This window comes from Grampus griseus (assembly GCF_964374135.1).
Source record: "Grampus griseus genome assembly, chromosome: 8".
Classification (NCBI taxonomy): Eukaryota; Metazoa; Chordata; class Mammalia; order Artiodactyla; family Delphinidae; genus Grampus; species Grampus griseus.
In genome coordinates, this window is record NC_139002.1 from 69,429,022 (window position 1) to 69,445,650 (window position 16,629).

At 38.4% G+C, this 16,629-nt stretch overlaps 1 protein-coding gene across 1 annotated transcript; it reads right to left on the reverse strand.

Moving 5' to 3' along the window:
- Positions 1–4,415: 4,415 nt before the first annotated feature.
- Positions 4,416–16,513, reverse strand: PSMA1 (proteasome 20S subunit alpha 1). The gene is made up of 10 exons (XM_082660246.1): positions 16,405–16,513; positions 15,051–15,095; positions 14,500–14,601; positions 14,276–14,379; positions 12,309–12,397; positions 11,617–11,687; positions 11,369–11,498; positions 10,062–10,141; positions 5,908–6,018; positions 4,416–4,607 (listed from the first exon to the last, which is right to left on the reverse strand). Exons 1-10 carry the CDS (start codon positions 16,405–16,407, stop codon positions 4,551–4,553), a joined length of 792 nt encoding a protein of 263 aa, XP_082516372.1. The 5' UTR covers positions 16,408–16,513; the 3' UTR covers positions 4,416–4,550.
- Between the last annotated feature and the right edge of the window lie 116 nt (positions 16,514–16,629).

The window sequence follows — 16,629 nt, forward strand, 5'->3', positions numbered from 1 at the left end:
GGGGTGGGGAACCGACCCAAGCCGCAGCCACCTTAGCCCCTACGGCAACTCAGAGAGGACACGCATCTCCGCCCTGCGTCTGCGCGGTGCGAGTACGTCGTAAGCATTTCTAATTCTAAAAGAACTTCAAGTCTCTTCCACTTCTCAAGCCCTCGGCCGCTTTAGGCCAAAGAGGGAACTGGGAAACACATACTTAAGTTCTCCCTGCAAGCTTGGGTTAAGAGTTGAGGTTATTTAAACGCTACTTAGAAATTGTATTTTCTTCCAGAAACGGAAACAACCAAGGAGAAGAAGTGTTTGGACAGAAAGTAAAAACATTTTACAGGGCTCTGTGGCCCACTGGCAAAGAACGCTAGACTGGGAGCTGGAATCCCTTATCTAGCATACCCACTAATAAACTGGGAAAGTAGCTAAAGACAATTTGAGAAAGTAATTTCAGTTCTTCTAATAAGAGACACTGCATTATATGAAGATCCATTTCAATTCTTAACGCTGTAGTCTGAATCTCAGCCTCTGCAGTTAGGCTGGAGTTGCTTGAACATCACAGTCGCACTGATATGATTTCTGGTCCTTATTTAGTATCGGTCCCTTTCAGGATCCTTTACAAGCACCTAGATTAAATTTTTTTAATCCTTAAAGGGAGACTAACAGTCACTGTTTTAAAAGGATTTCACCTGTCTCCAAAGACCTAATTGTTACAGCTACGATCAGTCATAGTACCTGCGGTTTTGTCCATTTAAGGTTCCACGTACCCCCCTCCCCCAAAGACGGTTTTCTGGCCAATTAGTAATCAAGTTTTTTTAGAAACCTTAAGCAAAATACTGTGAATACAAGGAGCTCTGACAAAACCCGACCTTATTAACAGGCTCATCTCAATTAGGGAGATAGAACACAAATAGTGCTTCATCTATCTAGAATCCAGTTATTTTGAGATTTCTTCTTTCTGGAACCATCAAGCAAAAAATAAATTCTTTGAGAACGCAAAATATATCGCAAAGTCCATGTGCTCCTCAAATCCTGTACATTCATTTTATTAAAACTATTTTTCGTGAGATAATTGTAAAAATGACGTTAATACAGATATTCCATCTTCACCTAGTTTCTTCCAATGGTAAAAAAAAATCTTCCATAATTATAGTACAATATCAAATCCAGGAAACTGACATTGATACAATTCACTCCTCATTCAGATTTTACCAGTTTCACATGCAATTTTACCATGTTTAGATTTGTATGATCACCACTGGTCAAGATATAGAATAATTCCATTACAAAGCTCCCTCCTGCTATCCTTTTAATTTTTATTGGAGTATAGTTGCTTTACAATGTTGTGTTAGTTTCTTGCTGTATAGCAAAGTGAATCAGTCATACATATATCTACTTTTTTTAGATTTCCTTCCCTGCTATTCTTTTATAGTCACAGCCACTTCCCTCTTTAACCCCTGGCTACTACTACCCTGCTCCCCATCATTATAATTTTGTCACTTCAAGGATGTAATATAAATGAATTATAGAATATAACCTTTTTTTGTTTGTTTGTTTGTTTGTTTTTGCAGTACGCGGGCCTCTCACTGTTGTGGTCTGTCCCGTTGCAGAGCACAGGCTTTGGATGCGCAGGCTCACCGGCTATGGCTCACGGGCCCAGCCGCTTCCTGGCATGTGGGATCTTCCAGGACCGGGGCACGAACCCGTGTCCCCTGCATCGGCAGGCGGACTCTAAACCACTGTGCCACCAGGGAAGCCCTAGAATATAACCTTTTGAGTTTGACTTTTTTCTTTTTTCACTCAGTGCAATTCCCTTGAGATCAACCCAAGGTATGTGTACAAGAAGTTCTTCCATGTCTATCTTCATTTTTAATATGGAATTTTCACAAATGCAGTTATCTGGTTCCCAAGCCCACTTATCAAGAAGTGACAATCTATCAGCATGAAAAGAGGACCCAAAAGGCATAAAAACTAGACTTAGCAATAAGAAAGCTCGGCAGTTTGGGTCTGCGCTGAAAATTGTCACTGGCAGTGTATCTATATTATTGTATATTCTGAAATACAGAGCTTGTTGAACGGATATCAGGCTCTCATACAGCCTAATTCTTCCTCACTTGTTATAACATGAACTTTTTTGGGGGACTTTTTACTCTAGCATGTAATTATATCATTTTGAACACTTTATTTTTTTATTGGGGTACAGTTTTACAATGTTGTGTTTGAACACTTTTTAAATTATAAATTGAGAGCAAGGACCTGTCATATACTAAGAATTGAAAATTTTAAATGTTTAGAAAATCAAGGCCTAGAGAAAAGGGACTTGCCCGCATCATAAAATGGTTAAACACTGAAAAAACTGGGATGAGAACCTGAATCCTGTCACCTACTTTACTGTCTCTTATTATTATTATTATTTTTGCAGTACGCGTGCCTCTCACTGTCGTGGCCTCTCTCCCTGCGGAGCACAGGCTCCGGACGCGCAGGCTCAGCGGCCATGGCTCACGGGCCCAGCCACTCCGTGTCATGTGGGATCTTCCCGGACCGGGGCACGAACCCATGTTCCCTGCATCAGCAGGTGGACTCTCAACCACTGCGCCACCAGGGAAGCCCTGTCTCTTATTCTTAACTATACCAGTTCTTCAAAGATGCACATATAGATGCCTAATAATTCCAAGTGAATTACATGTTTTCTTTATATTAAAGTGATAGGTTTCATGAGGACATTATTAGGAATTTTACTGTTTATTTAATACAGACTAAATGGAATGCCTGAGTATAATACACTAGATAAAACATGAAAAGGCATCAAAATGAACTCTCTACAGATAATGGAATTGAATCTTATCGGGGTGGGGAGGATTTTAAGTTCTAAAGTCAGTGTGTCAGACTAAAATTACATATTGAAAAAAAAATTATTAAAATTTCCCCCAAAGTACAATACAGATCAGTTTTTTTTTTTTTTTTTGGCTGATTGTCAGCAAAGTAATTGGTTTACATTCAGGGAACAGACACAAAAATCTCTCTCTCTCACACACACACACACACACACACACACACACACACACATATTTAAACAACAGAATTACTCAACAAAGACGAGGCTCACACAGTGAAAGGCACATGGGAAGGGAGACCTGCTTGAGGAAAGAGCAGATTATGAAATTTCTCACTTATGCCCCTTTGCCCAGACTGTACGCTGAGTCTGAAGGCAGGTAGGACGACTCCCTCTTTCACTGTTTTGTGTTTGTGAGTTACATATCCTTGATGCGACTACATTGTAGGTCAAATGGTACTGGTGGCCTCATGGCAAGCTCAAATGGCAGACTCTTGAGGCTGATTCCAGAGTGGAGACCAACATCTCCACATTCCTGTATTTAGTCAGAGGTCATTCCTTCAACAAGGTTGCCAATTTCTCTTACCACTCTCCTTTCAAGAAGTCACACAGAGATTTAAACCTACTAAGTTTCACATAAACTTTCCCACTTAACCTTCACAATAATTCTCCAAAGGATTTCCCTAAGGGAAGGCTAAGTAAATTGCTCAAAGCCAATAGCGGCTAATTAGTAGAATTAGGTCAAAAATCCAAGTTCCCTATCTATAAACAAACTGCTCCTCTCTAGAAAGATATGAATCTCAGAAAAGAAAATAATTCTTCTAGGCTTCTTAGCAGCAAAATTCTTGATTACTGGCTTTGTTTTTTAAAACAGATTTCCTCTAATTTCATTTTGCATGATCTAAGATAAAAATTGTACTGCAATATTTACATACACAGTTCACAGGAATAATGGAAGGCAGCCTAAAGATTATGCTGAAGTAGGGCTGGGCAGGATAAGAGGAAATGATAGCTTGGGATTAAATTTCCCTTTTGCTATTTTTGCAAAAATTCCCTACACTGAGACCAGACCAGAGATATCACTACTGCCACCTGCTGGTTGGAAAGAAAAATCGTTCCTATGTTAAACTTCCTACTACTATTGTTAGAAAGTGGTAGTTTCTTAGGTTTTAATCAGAATCTCCAGGGTTGAACCCTAAAATTTGTATTCTGGACCAAATCTCCATGGATTCTCATGCAGCCAGTCCATACACTGGGGCATTAGTATAAGGCTGTTATAGATAAGAGGTAATATTTTTCCTGTCACTAAAAATAAGGCAATTTAATTTGGCAAACATGGTGACCACACATGATGATGACAGAGCTGTAATCTCAGATTACTATTTAGAGTTGAAGCTGCTTAAAAAGCAAAACACCAATACATCAGCAGGTGAAACAATTTTATTTCACAGTTGTCTTTAAAACCACAAAGACAATATGTTCTTCATATAAAAACGTTAGTTCAGATAACTATACTTTCTAGAAAATGATTATAGAGACGCTCTTAAAGAAAATGCACCCCATTATATGGTTTTGGTGAAGTTGCTTGGAAAAAACTCACATCTGGACTGATTCCTAAAACATACCATTCCACCATTCTGCATCTTTTGGTTCAAAGTATAGGTTATTGTCATCAATACGTGTTCCTGCATTCTTACATGTATGATAATACATATATAGACTGGTTTATCATTTAATGTTCCATTGGTTCATCAGCCTTTTCTGCAGGTTCATCAGCAGGTTGAGTAGGCTTAAGAGAGGAAGAAAAAAGAAAATATTAAAAAGAACACTTGACCAATATATACTTTTAATCATAAACATTGCTTTATAAAAAAAAATTTATGAGAAAAGGAGTTAGGAGACATTTTGGATACTCAATTTTGGTTCACTGCACTATTAAAATTTCGAACAAAGGGTTTTAAAAAAATAGATACAATTTTACAGTTCTGAAAACCTAAGCATCACTGAACAATTCCAGCGTTTCATCGTAATTTGTCTTGATCAAGAATAAAGGCTTTCCTTTTATTATCACTACTAGCCTTAAAATACTGGCACATTTTAGACATTCTTTTCCTCTTTAGCACTAATGAACACAGCAAAAATATTTTCAAACAAAGCAGTTGTATGGTACTCCACTGCACTCTTCCCAACAGTGCTGGTTCTTACCAATAGCAGTTAAATAATGCAAATCTTGCTCCTCCAAATACCAACATGTTAAAAAAAAATTCATGCTGTAGAAGAAATTCATGACCTTTTTTTTTTCAATTACACAGCTATCAAAAAAGCATCTACAAAAGCAAATGTGTACTCTAAACATTCAACAAAAAAAGGCTAGTATTTAACCTGAGATTCACCAATACTTCTTGATCCTTTTCTCAATATTTGTGAAGAGCCAACTTAGTTTCCCAAGCTGGTCCCCAATGAATTTTCTCTCAGTCCCCACTCTGGTAGGATCTTGGCTGGCCCTATGACTTGTTTTAACCAACAGAATGTACAGAAGTGATGCTGTGCCAGCCCTGGGCCTCAGCCTTAAGAATGCCTGGCAGCTTGCACTTCTCAGTTTTTGAACTTTTGCAACCTCTGAGCTGCTACCCTGCTAGAGATACTCTGGTGAAGGAGAGGCCCTGAGACTACGTGGACAGAGGCCCAGCGATCCTAGCAGAGGTCCCAGCCATCTAGCTGTCCCTCTAAGATATCTAGCAAGTATGAGTAAAGAAGACACGTGAGTAAAGCCATCTTGGATGTTCCAGCCCCACTCCCTCAACTGACTGGAACGTTTGAGAGACCCCAAATGAGATGAGCAGAAGAACAATCTAGCTGAGCCCATCAACCCACAGAAGTGAGAAACTGCAATAGGTAACCAAATCACCCTTTTGGTGTTTTATGGAGATCACTGACCTCTCAGTATTTTACTTTAGTCAGTTCTTAGTTTTCCCACTGCCACATGAATTATGAGCCTATCTCAATAATTAAAGACAAAAGTGGTAGATTTACACAGTCATGGTAGGAACAATAGAACTGAAGTCTCTTGCTTATAATTAGTTATATACCTGTGTCTTTCTCTGTGGTCTTTCTTCAAGACCTTCCAGGAATGGAGACACATCATCATCATCATAAATCGTAAACTCCAAATCTTTACCAACAATTCCAATGGAAACATTCTGAGGGGAAAAAAAAAAAGGTAAAAATTAAAACTCAAGAGAATTTAGGTTGGAAAAACGCTTATGATAAAATGTTGCATGGAAAAAAGCAGAGTAAAAATTTATATAGCACTTGAATGAGACTTAAAAAATACTTGGGGAAAAAAGGAAGAAGAAAACTAGTAAACTTCTGTAATTTGCAGATTTAATATTCACTTTTTTTTAAAATTATTTATTTATTTGGCTGCGCCAGGTCTCAGTTGCGACATGTGGGATTTAGTTCCCTGACCAGGGATCGAACCCAGGCCCCCTGCATTGGGAGCACGGAGTTTTAACTGCTGAACCATCAGGGAAGTTCCTAATATTCACTTTTGATAATCATGAATAATTCCAAAGGTCTATGTCACCTAGAAATTTGCAACTTTGTTCATAATGGGAATGCAAAGACCAGTGTGAGGGAACAAACCGCTTTGCTAGGAAGTAACCCTAACTTCTAAGAAATAATCTAATTTGTTTCATGTGTAAGTTAAGACATGATAGTTCTTAGGGAAATAAATTTTGGGTTCTAAAGTGTTGAATTTAGGGGATTGGAACTATGTTCTACACGGAAAAATTAAAAAGCAATTCTTAAAGTGTTCAGTGAACGCTAACCAGTGCAAAAGAGCTCCTGTAAGATTAAAATTTCAGCAAAAACTTGAGGCATTAAGGATATATAGGGCATTCTCTATGATTCAGTAAAAATGTGAAATCAGGAAGCCAGATACCTGAGCAACCTTTTCCAAGTTGTAAATGTCAACAGTCAACTGTATACCCAAATTTTAAAAGACAGTCATCTTGGAGTGATGGCATTATAGGTATTTTAAACAAATTAAAAAAATTTAATGTACTTTCCTAATTTTTTTTAAAGAATATTATTTTCATAATAGAAAAATGTGTTTAAAAAGATTATGCAGGCTATAAAGTCTTCATAGACATATTAAATATTAATTATCCATTCATTATAACAAAATGGATTTTATAATATGCTGACTGATCTCACTTTAGTTAATGATCATTAACCTCAAGGAGGCCTTTAGTGGTTGTTGTATTATACGGGTCCCTAGATCATTCAATCTCCCCTTCCCTGGACAACTCTTTCTAATATTCTCCATTCTCCTTCCAGCTTAAAACCTTGCTCCTATTTCACTGAGAAAATAGAAGCAATCAGAAGAGAATGTTCACAAGCTCCCACAGTATCCACTCTTTCCTGTATCTATGTCCCTAGATTCTCTCCCTTCCTGTTACTGGGAATGAATAGCTCAATTTCCTCTCTAAGGCCTACCTTTCCACCTGTGTGATGTTCAAGGTAATTGGTCTAGCAGTTTTTCTCATTTTTATCTTATATAAATGTTTTTCTTGATACTGGATTATTCTTATATCCATGCAGCAAACCTGCTGTAATCTCTCCCATCTTAAAAAACCAAAACAATAAAAAACCACTTTTTCACTACATTCCCTTCCAGCCACCACCCTATTTCTCTGGACCCACAACAGAAAACCTCTTCCAAAGAGCTGTCTCCAATTTCTCTCCTCTTATTTTCTCCTGACTCCTTTCCTATCAGGCTTCTACCCCACCATTCCATTAAGATCGTCTAGTCAAGTCCCAGAGACATCACTGCTAATCTAATGGTTAATTCTCAGTCCACATCTTCCACGGTCTATTGGCAATTTTTCATTCTCTTCTCTTTGAAAGACAGTCGGCCCCTCTATCTGTGGGTTCTGCATCCTCAGATTCAACCAACCATGGATCAAAAATATTCGGGGGCTTCCCTGGTGGCACAGTGGTTGAGAGTCTGCCTGCTGATGCAGGGGTCCGGGAAGATCCCACATGCCGCGGAGCGGCTAGGCCGCTGTGAGCCATGTCCGCTGAGCCTGCGCATCTGGAGCCTGTGCTCCGCAACAGGAGAGGCCACAACAGTGAGAGGCCCGTGTACCGCAAAAAAAAAAAAGCAAAACAAAAATTATTCGGGGAAAAAAAAAATTCCAGAAAGTTCCAAAAAGCAAAACTTGAATTTGCTACGCACTGGCAACTGTTTACATAGCGTTTACATTGCAATTACAACTATTTACATGCCATTTACATTGTATTAGGTATTATAAGTAATCTACAGATGATTTCAAGTATACAGGAGGATGTGCGTTGGTTAAGATGCAAATACTATGCTGTTTTATATAAGGGACTTGAGCATCTGCAGATTTTGTATCCAAGGGGGGGAGCACTGGAACAAATCCCTCCCCAGATTCCAAGGGATGACTGCAGTTTCTTCATTTGCTTTTAAGGATGCCTCATTTTCCAAGTTTTCCTCCGACCTTCCTCGTCACCTTTCTCAGTCCTTTTTGCTGATTCCTACTCACTTCCCAACCTCTAAAGGGTAGAGTGCCCTTAACCAAGTCTTCAAACCTCTTGTCTAACTATTCGATTCTTTTAGAAATCTAATCCAGGCCAGTCTCTAAATGCCATTTCTACACAAAGACTCCAACATTTGTAACTCTAGGATAGACCATTCTCCACCAAACTCTAGGGGGTGAACATCTGATATCTGTTTATTCTTTATCACCAAATGGACAAACAAGAGGCATTTCAAATCCTGTTAAGTCCTAAACTAACCGCCTGATCTTCCTCCACAACCTTACCCCAAAACCTGTTCTCTAACTGTCTTATCCATCTCAGTAAATCATAAATCTCTCCTTCCTCTCATCGGGTCAAAAACCTGATTTTTTATTTATTTATTTATTTTTTTGCGGTACGCAGGCCTCTCACTGTTGTGGCCTCTCCCATTGCAGAGCACAGGCTCCAGATGCGCAGGCTCAGCAGCCATGGCTCACGGGCCCAGCCGCTCCGCGGCATGTGGGATCTTCCCGGACCGGGGCAAGAACCCACATCCCCTACATTGGCAGGCGGACTCTCAACCACTGCGCCACCAGGGAAGCCCCTGATTTATTTTTTTAAGCTCACACCCCACAACCAATTTGTTAGCAAACCTTTTTGGTTCTAATTTCAAAACATAAGCAAAACTGAACTACTTCTCATCATCTCCAACTCTTATGACTCTGCTCTAATCCACCACAATCTCTCACCTGAATTACTATAACAACCTTGAAACTATTTCCACCCATGTCCCCACTACAATCTGTTCTCAGAACGGCAACCAGAGTGACTCTTTTAAAACCTAAATCAAGCCATGGTATTCCTCTGTTCAAACTGTAACAGCCCACTGGGAGTAAAATCCAAAGCATCTACAATGGTTTATAGGACATACGCAATCTGGCCTCCATTACCTCTCTGACTTCATTCCTTCTCTTCCTCTTGATCACTGACTCTGACACTACCGGCCTCCTTGCTTCAAACACTAGGGACATTCTGGACTCAAGGCCTTTGCAATTATACTCCCTGGAAGAATACTGATCTAGACATCTGCATAGCTCACTCACTCACCTCCTTTAGATCTTTCCCTCAAATTTCACTTTCTCAGTGAGGCCATCCCTGACCACTCTATTTTAAATTATACCCACCACACCTCCTTCTTACACCCTATTGGTCACTCTTACTCCTCTTAACCTGTTTTATTTTTTCTATAGCATTTATCACCTTCTAATATCCATATAATTTACTTGTGGGTACACTGTCTCTCTTCCCCCACTTGGATGTATGTCCCAAAAATGCCAAGATGTTTGTTATGTTTACTATATATTCTCAACGCCTACTGCCTACATGTGGTAAGTGCTCAATGTACATATTTGTTCACTGAATTAAAAATATGACGATATTCCTACCTCTTGAAGAAATGAAGAATATTGTACCTCAGACATACTGCTTTTATTGCTTTATACCAAAAAGAAATGTTTAAAAATCATTTCAAAATCAGTCCCTTTTAGTGAACATCTTAAAGTGAGAGAATGAGCCAAGGCAACCAACTCACAAATTGAAGAACTGTAAGTACACAAACTTCTCTATTACTTACATTTATGTGATAAATGATTAAACCGTAATGTTAGTATCTACAATTGGGAAATGTGATATTTACCTTTGTAGTTAGGTCCTGTTCTGCAGGAAGTGTCTCCCGTAAGGCACGCAGACCATGCTTAACCAGTTCATTCAAATTGCCTAAAATATAATAGATTAATAATTATTTCTTAATTCCATTTTCATGCTAGGCTTCTTTTATTTGTCAGCCCTATAGTCTGAAATCATGGTTTTTGTCACATACTAAATACATCATAATACAAAAACCCAAAAGTCTAAAGTTTGGCCATATAATCTTTTAATAATCTATTATTAGATTGCTATTATTTTATTTAATGAGAGGATAATTGATTTTTGTTACTGAATTTACCCTTTTCTTATGCTATAAGTTAAATCAAAATACTAATTCACAAATGATACAGCTCAAAGTTTCATATAATGTATTCTGTGGAATGCTCACCACTGTATTTGCTCTTTATAAAAGGAGCCTCCAACTCCTTGTATGTGGCTAGTACAACTATCCTTGTGTAGTTTTGGCTCTGATGCCAAAATTACACAAGGATACCACAAGAAAGTAAAACTACAGATTAATATCCCTTATGAACATATACACAAAAAACCTCAACAAAATACCAGCAAACTGAATCCAGCAACATTTATGTTTATATAAACATTATATACACACACACACACACACACACACACACACATATATATATATATATATATAAAATTTATATTATACACCATGACCAAGAGGGATTTATCCCAGGAATGCAAAGCTGGTTTAATGTTCAAAAGCAATGCAATACACCACCATAGAATACAGGGGGAAAAAAGACATGATTACCCCAATAGATGCATAAAAAGCATGTGTTAAAATCCAAGAGCCTTGCGTAAGCAAACTACTCAAAAACCTGCCCTATCACCACACCTTACATCTTTTACCTTTCTTTCCCACAGCTACACTGACTTCTTATTTATTTATGGACTACTTAATGCAGAATGTCTGTGTGGCTAAAAATAAGAATCTCAGAAAACTAAAAGTTGTAAACAGAACTTACAACTGGTAGCTAGTACAGTAGCTCTCAACTCTGGCTGGGGCACACTTTCTTCAGACCAACTGAATCAAGAATCTTCAAGGTCAGGGACACATATTTATATTTTGAAAAAGTTCTACTGATGATTCAAATTACTGTGGTAGCCAGAGAAAGTAAAAGCTAGTATGTGTGACAGAAATAATATACACTTCATGGGTTTAATCTTTTTAAAAATTCTTTCTGTAAAGCAGATATTTTTCTTCATTTAGAATACTATAGTTATTCACTACATAAAGACTGGAGGGGACAAGAAAAAAAAATCACTTACACTCCATAAACTCTGACATATGTCTCTCCAAGTAAGTACGAGCTGACTGAGAACGGGCTCCAATGGACATAGCTCTGCAGTCAAAATAGTTAGCAGATGGACAAGTTTGGAAAATGTGAGGGCCCATATCCTACAAAGAGAAGAAAAATACACTACATAATTCTTCACTTTGATTGAACTAAAAATTAGAAAACTTCTAGTCAGTTTTTAAAAAATCATTAAAATATAACAATACTCTATGAACTTACATCATAACCAGCAATAAGCAGCCCAACACCATATGGTCTCCGGCCATATCTTTGTGTTGGTATCTGAGTTTCTTAAACTAGTTAAAGAGCCTGTTCTAACAAGGTATAAAGTACTATCTTTATTTTCAAATTAAACATTATTAACAAAGAACTCTGGTTTCTCAACTGCTGCATAATCCACCACAAGAAGAAGAAAATAAAAGAAATATTTATTTGGCTTATTATAAAAAAATGTTTGGCTATCCACCAAATCCAAAGTGAGTGCTACCAAAATGACTTTCTCTGATGTAAAGAATCTCATTCATTTTGGATATAAGGGGCAAGGATTTTTTGGTAACATCTAGAACTACCAATAACAAATTTTAAATCTCCTCTAAAAATGATGCTTAGTTTTTCTGAAATTTGGCTTATCTGTATCTGGAAAATATTAATTGCTTATTTATAAGGGCTGATAAAAGAGCAGCCCAATTTCTTATTTAGACCCATTCTTCCATGGTAAAACTTCCTACAACTCTCCTTCTAAAAATTTTAAACATTCCGCTATTGAAAAGTGACTAACCTTAAAGTTTTCACAATCGTACCCATGTTATATATTATCATATTCCTAATAAGTAACATAAGGATAAAGTATCAAAACCCTTTAAAGTCCACATCCATAAATGCTAAAATAAATGCATAAATAAAAAGGATACTGCTTCCAATTAGAGATACAAGACGAGACACAGGAAGAGGTCTGTCAAATACAAATCTGGAATCCAAACACTCCTGGCGCATAAAATTACTAAAAAAGAAACAAGAAAAATTAGTAATTTCAAATCACAGAGAGTTATTCTAAATAATTTCATTTCTTTTTGCTTTCTTCCAGACATTTACATGAATTACATCCATACAAGGGAACCACAAAGACATGGCCACAAGGATGCATTTTTATATACCAACTCTTCCTTCTAAATTTTAAATGACTAACCTTAAAGTTTTCACAATCTTACTATGTTTATGACTAAAATGTTCCTTAGTTCTAGATAACCTTTGTCTCAGAGCACTTTATAGAACAGAGAAGAAAAGGCTGAGCAAGAGAAAAAGAGCAATGTCTCTTCTCTTACCCTTCCCACTGTCAACAAGACAGTGCTTTTTTTCTTGAAAGCTGATGAAAATTTCCCCAATAGAACAAATACAAGAAATAGAATCCATAGTACGGCACTGTTAACATGTCCTGCCAACGTTACTTCTATCCATAAGCAGCACTCTAGAGGAGATACCAGACACTAGACTGTTGAGTCTCACTCTTAAACCTGACAAGATTCAAGCAAGTATAACATAGGGGAAAAGGAAATTCATGCCTAACTATTAAAGCCAAGAGAATAAACAAGAAATGGATATGTACTTTTCTTTCATGCTGCTTTGTCTAGTTTATGTGTATGTCACATCTGACGATCAAATGTTGGCTGCAGGAACCAAGCTACTTGTTCTCTACTTTCATTTAAGTCCATTTCCCAGGGCTGTCTAAAACTGCATTGCCCAATATGGCAGGTACTAATCACATGTGACTAGTGAGCACTGAAAAAGTGGCTAGTCTGAATTGAGATGTACCATAAGTACAAAATATACATGAAATTTCAAAGACTTAGTACAAAAAAACAACGTAAAACATCTCATTAATAAAGTTTTTATACTGATTACCTGTAACACGACAATATTTTGGACAGATTGGGTTAAATAAAATGTTTGACGGCACAACATATATTACATTTTCAACAGCTAAAAGAAACCGTCACTAATAATGCCGTCACTATACTGCTGACCTAAGAGAGCAGGGGGGCTTGCCAGATAACTTAAAAATTTTAAACATTATTATTTCCCTTAGTGTTTATATTCCTTCTTTCCTAACTAAATCACAGACTTAAGAGATTACTTTTGGCTAACTACCTCCCACCTCCCAACACACACAACAAAAGTCACTGTGTTAAGTGTTCTACATGTTAGGCTATTTATCAGTAACCTTAGAAAAAACACTAAAAAAATTGAGAGTTTAAGTGACTAGATCAATATCAGACTAAGTGCTAAAAGTGGGGACTAAAGACTGTGTGATTCCAAAGCCCCACCTCTTCATTTACACAATGCCCCTCAACTAGAAATAATCTTTATCTCCTCTGGTCTCTCACAGAAATATACCAGTTACTCTCCACTTTCTACCTTACAGATATTCTACTAGATTTTAAGTTCCTAGAAGATGAGATCTATGTCTGATTCACTTTTGTATACCCTGCAGTACCCAGTATTGAGCTTTGCAAAAAATAAATGTCAAATGAATACTGATGTGTTAAAGAAAGCAAGGGTAGTTCAGCTGATCCTTAAAACCTGAAAGAAGTGTCAAGCTCTTCTCAGACCTGATATCAAACAATATATACTGAGTTATCAAGTAACACATTATTCAATGACTTCTCAAAAGCGTTAATATTAATATGATTAATTCTATTAATACTGCAGTGATCAAGAAATGGAATACTTAGTAACTGACTCCAAATCCATTAAGGTATTCATGATCTTAACTTATAAGCACTCTGGCAGACAACTTCTTAAAATATCTGCATCTTTTCTAGAAATGTAATCAATTATGAATCAAAGGGATGTTTCTTTTGTTTTCCACGATCATACTCACCATAACAATCTAGCATCAGCAGTAAGTCCCGCAATTGAGATACCAATATGGTTATCAACATGGAGAATTTTTTTCTGATGAGCTGCAAGTTCTGACTGTGCTCTCTAAATAGAGACATTATTTAAGATAGAAAAACAAGTTTACAATTTTATTATCTATATAGTGAAAGTTACATTTGACAGTTGTTTTCTAAAGGAAGAAGATATATTTACTGCTTTACTTACCTTCAACGCAACCAACACTGCATGGGTTTTTGATTTAAGACCAACTGTGGCTGAACCTTGTTTGACAGCTTCCATTGCGTATTCAATTTGATGAATCCTGCCCTAAAACAAAAAAAAAACCAACATACCTTAGAGTCATCTTACAAGACCCTCTTATATATTTAAAATTAGAGATCCCCAAAATCAGGTGAACATAGTTAAACTAGGAAACTTGGGACTTCCCTGATGGTCCAGTGGGTAAAACTCCAATGCAGGGGGCCCGGGTTCGATCCCTGGTCGGGGAACTAGATCCTTCATGCGTGCTGCAACTAAGAGTCTGCATGCCACGACTAAAAAGATCCTGCATGCCGCAACTAGGACCCAGCTCAGCCAAAATAAATAAATAAATAACAAACAAAAAAACTAGGAAACTTACTTTTATGATACATTTAGGTTTCAGAAAAGTCTAAAGTGATTATATTCCATTTTCTCACTGCCCACAATCCCATAAGTTTCTAAACACATTGCAGCCACCAAAAACCACTTCATAGAAATAGTATAAAACATTTTACCTGAGGGCTCCAAACAGTGACATCATTGTCATACTGGTTGCGAAACTGAAAGTAAATGAAAAAAGACTTATTAACACGAGAACATTACAAATCCCAAATCTTAACAAGATCTATCATTAAAAAATGTTCTTCCATCTGTTTTCATCTAACATTAACAAAAGACTGTTATTGCAACCTCATTGGAAGATTACTACTGTACTCAGCTGCAAACCAGTTTTACATTTACAAAGAGCTAGTTGGGTAGGGGAGAGCAAATCTAGATGGGACTTATGCTCCCAACCCATCTTACAATTCTAACACTGTCCATAGCACCCGCTTTAGGTTCAGTCAATTACTAAAGTTCCTATGTGTCCACTTTCCTTCCTATCTTTGCTTATGCTCTTCCCTTATACCAGACCTTAATAAATGGTCAAAAGCATTACTTTTCCCTAAACTAGCTCAAATGTCTACCTCCTAAAGTCTTCTCCATCTTTCCTCCCCAAATCCCAAAACATACTCCCACCAGTTCTTTATCTACACGTCTCTTTCTACTTTATATTACGATTAGGGACATGTCTGATTTATCTTTGAACCTTCACTGTGCTTAAAACAGTGCCTCTGAAACATTCGTACTGAATGAATGAACACAATGTCACCAGGAAGTTAGAAGCGGACACAAATAGCCACAGCGACAGACCCATTACTGCTTTAAGGACGGTATTAAAACAAGTCCACCAGCACAGTACCTGGGAGACTAATCATGGTGTGAGCAAGCTGAAGGCTGGAATGGCAGACATCGGTCTGCAAGCCCTGAGCCCTATATTGTAACCCTGATTCCATCACTTCTATCAGCTTCGGTTCACTCATTTGTAAAACTAGGTGACTGGACAAAGTGATTGAAAAGGGCCTTTTCTGATCGAGCTCTGAGGGAGAGATTACAGAAGGACCCACCTGGAAAATGAACGCGGTCCAGGAACCCAAACCCTGAGGTCAAGTCCGCACTTGGCAGTACAGGCAGATCTCAAGTCCCCATTTTCCCTTTCTCCCACACAGAGCACTAGGGGCCTCTCTGGACCGCTTGGAATCTACTCGACTGAAGGAAACTGAGGGGCGAACTCGGCTAGTAGTCCGAGGAGGTACTGTTCAAGGCCCGGTGGAAAGCGAAACAAACCCCGGGAAAAGGCCACACCAACTACCGACCTCCCCTCTCCCGGCCAGGCCGGAGATGCTGAATCACTGCCTGAACCCTCCACTCGGCTAAGGTTCCCATGGCCCGTGGCCTCGGGCCGCTCTAAGGATGACAGGCGAGGCGGCTCGCCAACCCCAGCCAGCGGACCTCTGCCCAAACCCAGCCTGAGCTCGGAATCCAACTCACCATGGTTCCGGCGCGAGGCTGGCTTTGGCCTCCTGAAAACCCGCGGACCGAGCAGCGCTGCCTAAACTTCCGCTAGGCGATCTACAGAGAAGTCTGCGGGACTTTGAAGGCGGTGGCGCAGGGTAGAGCAGTCTATTCCAGAGATGTCGATAGGCTTCCCTCGCTCCCCCGCCCTCAAAGCTCTCAGCGAGCTCGGGAGTGGGCGGGGCCTGGGAAGCAGGAGGA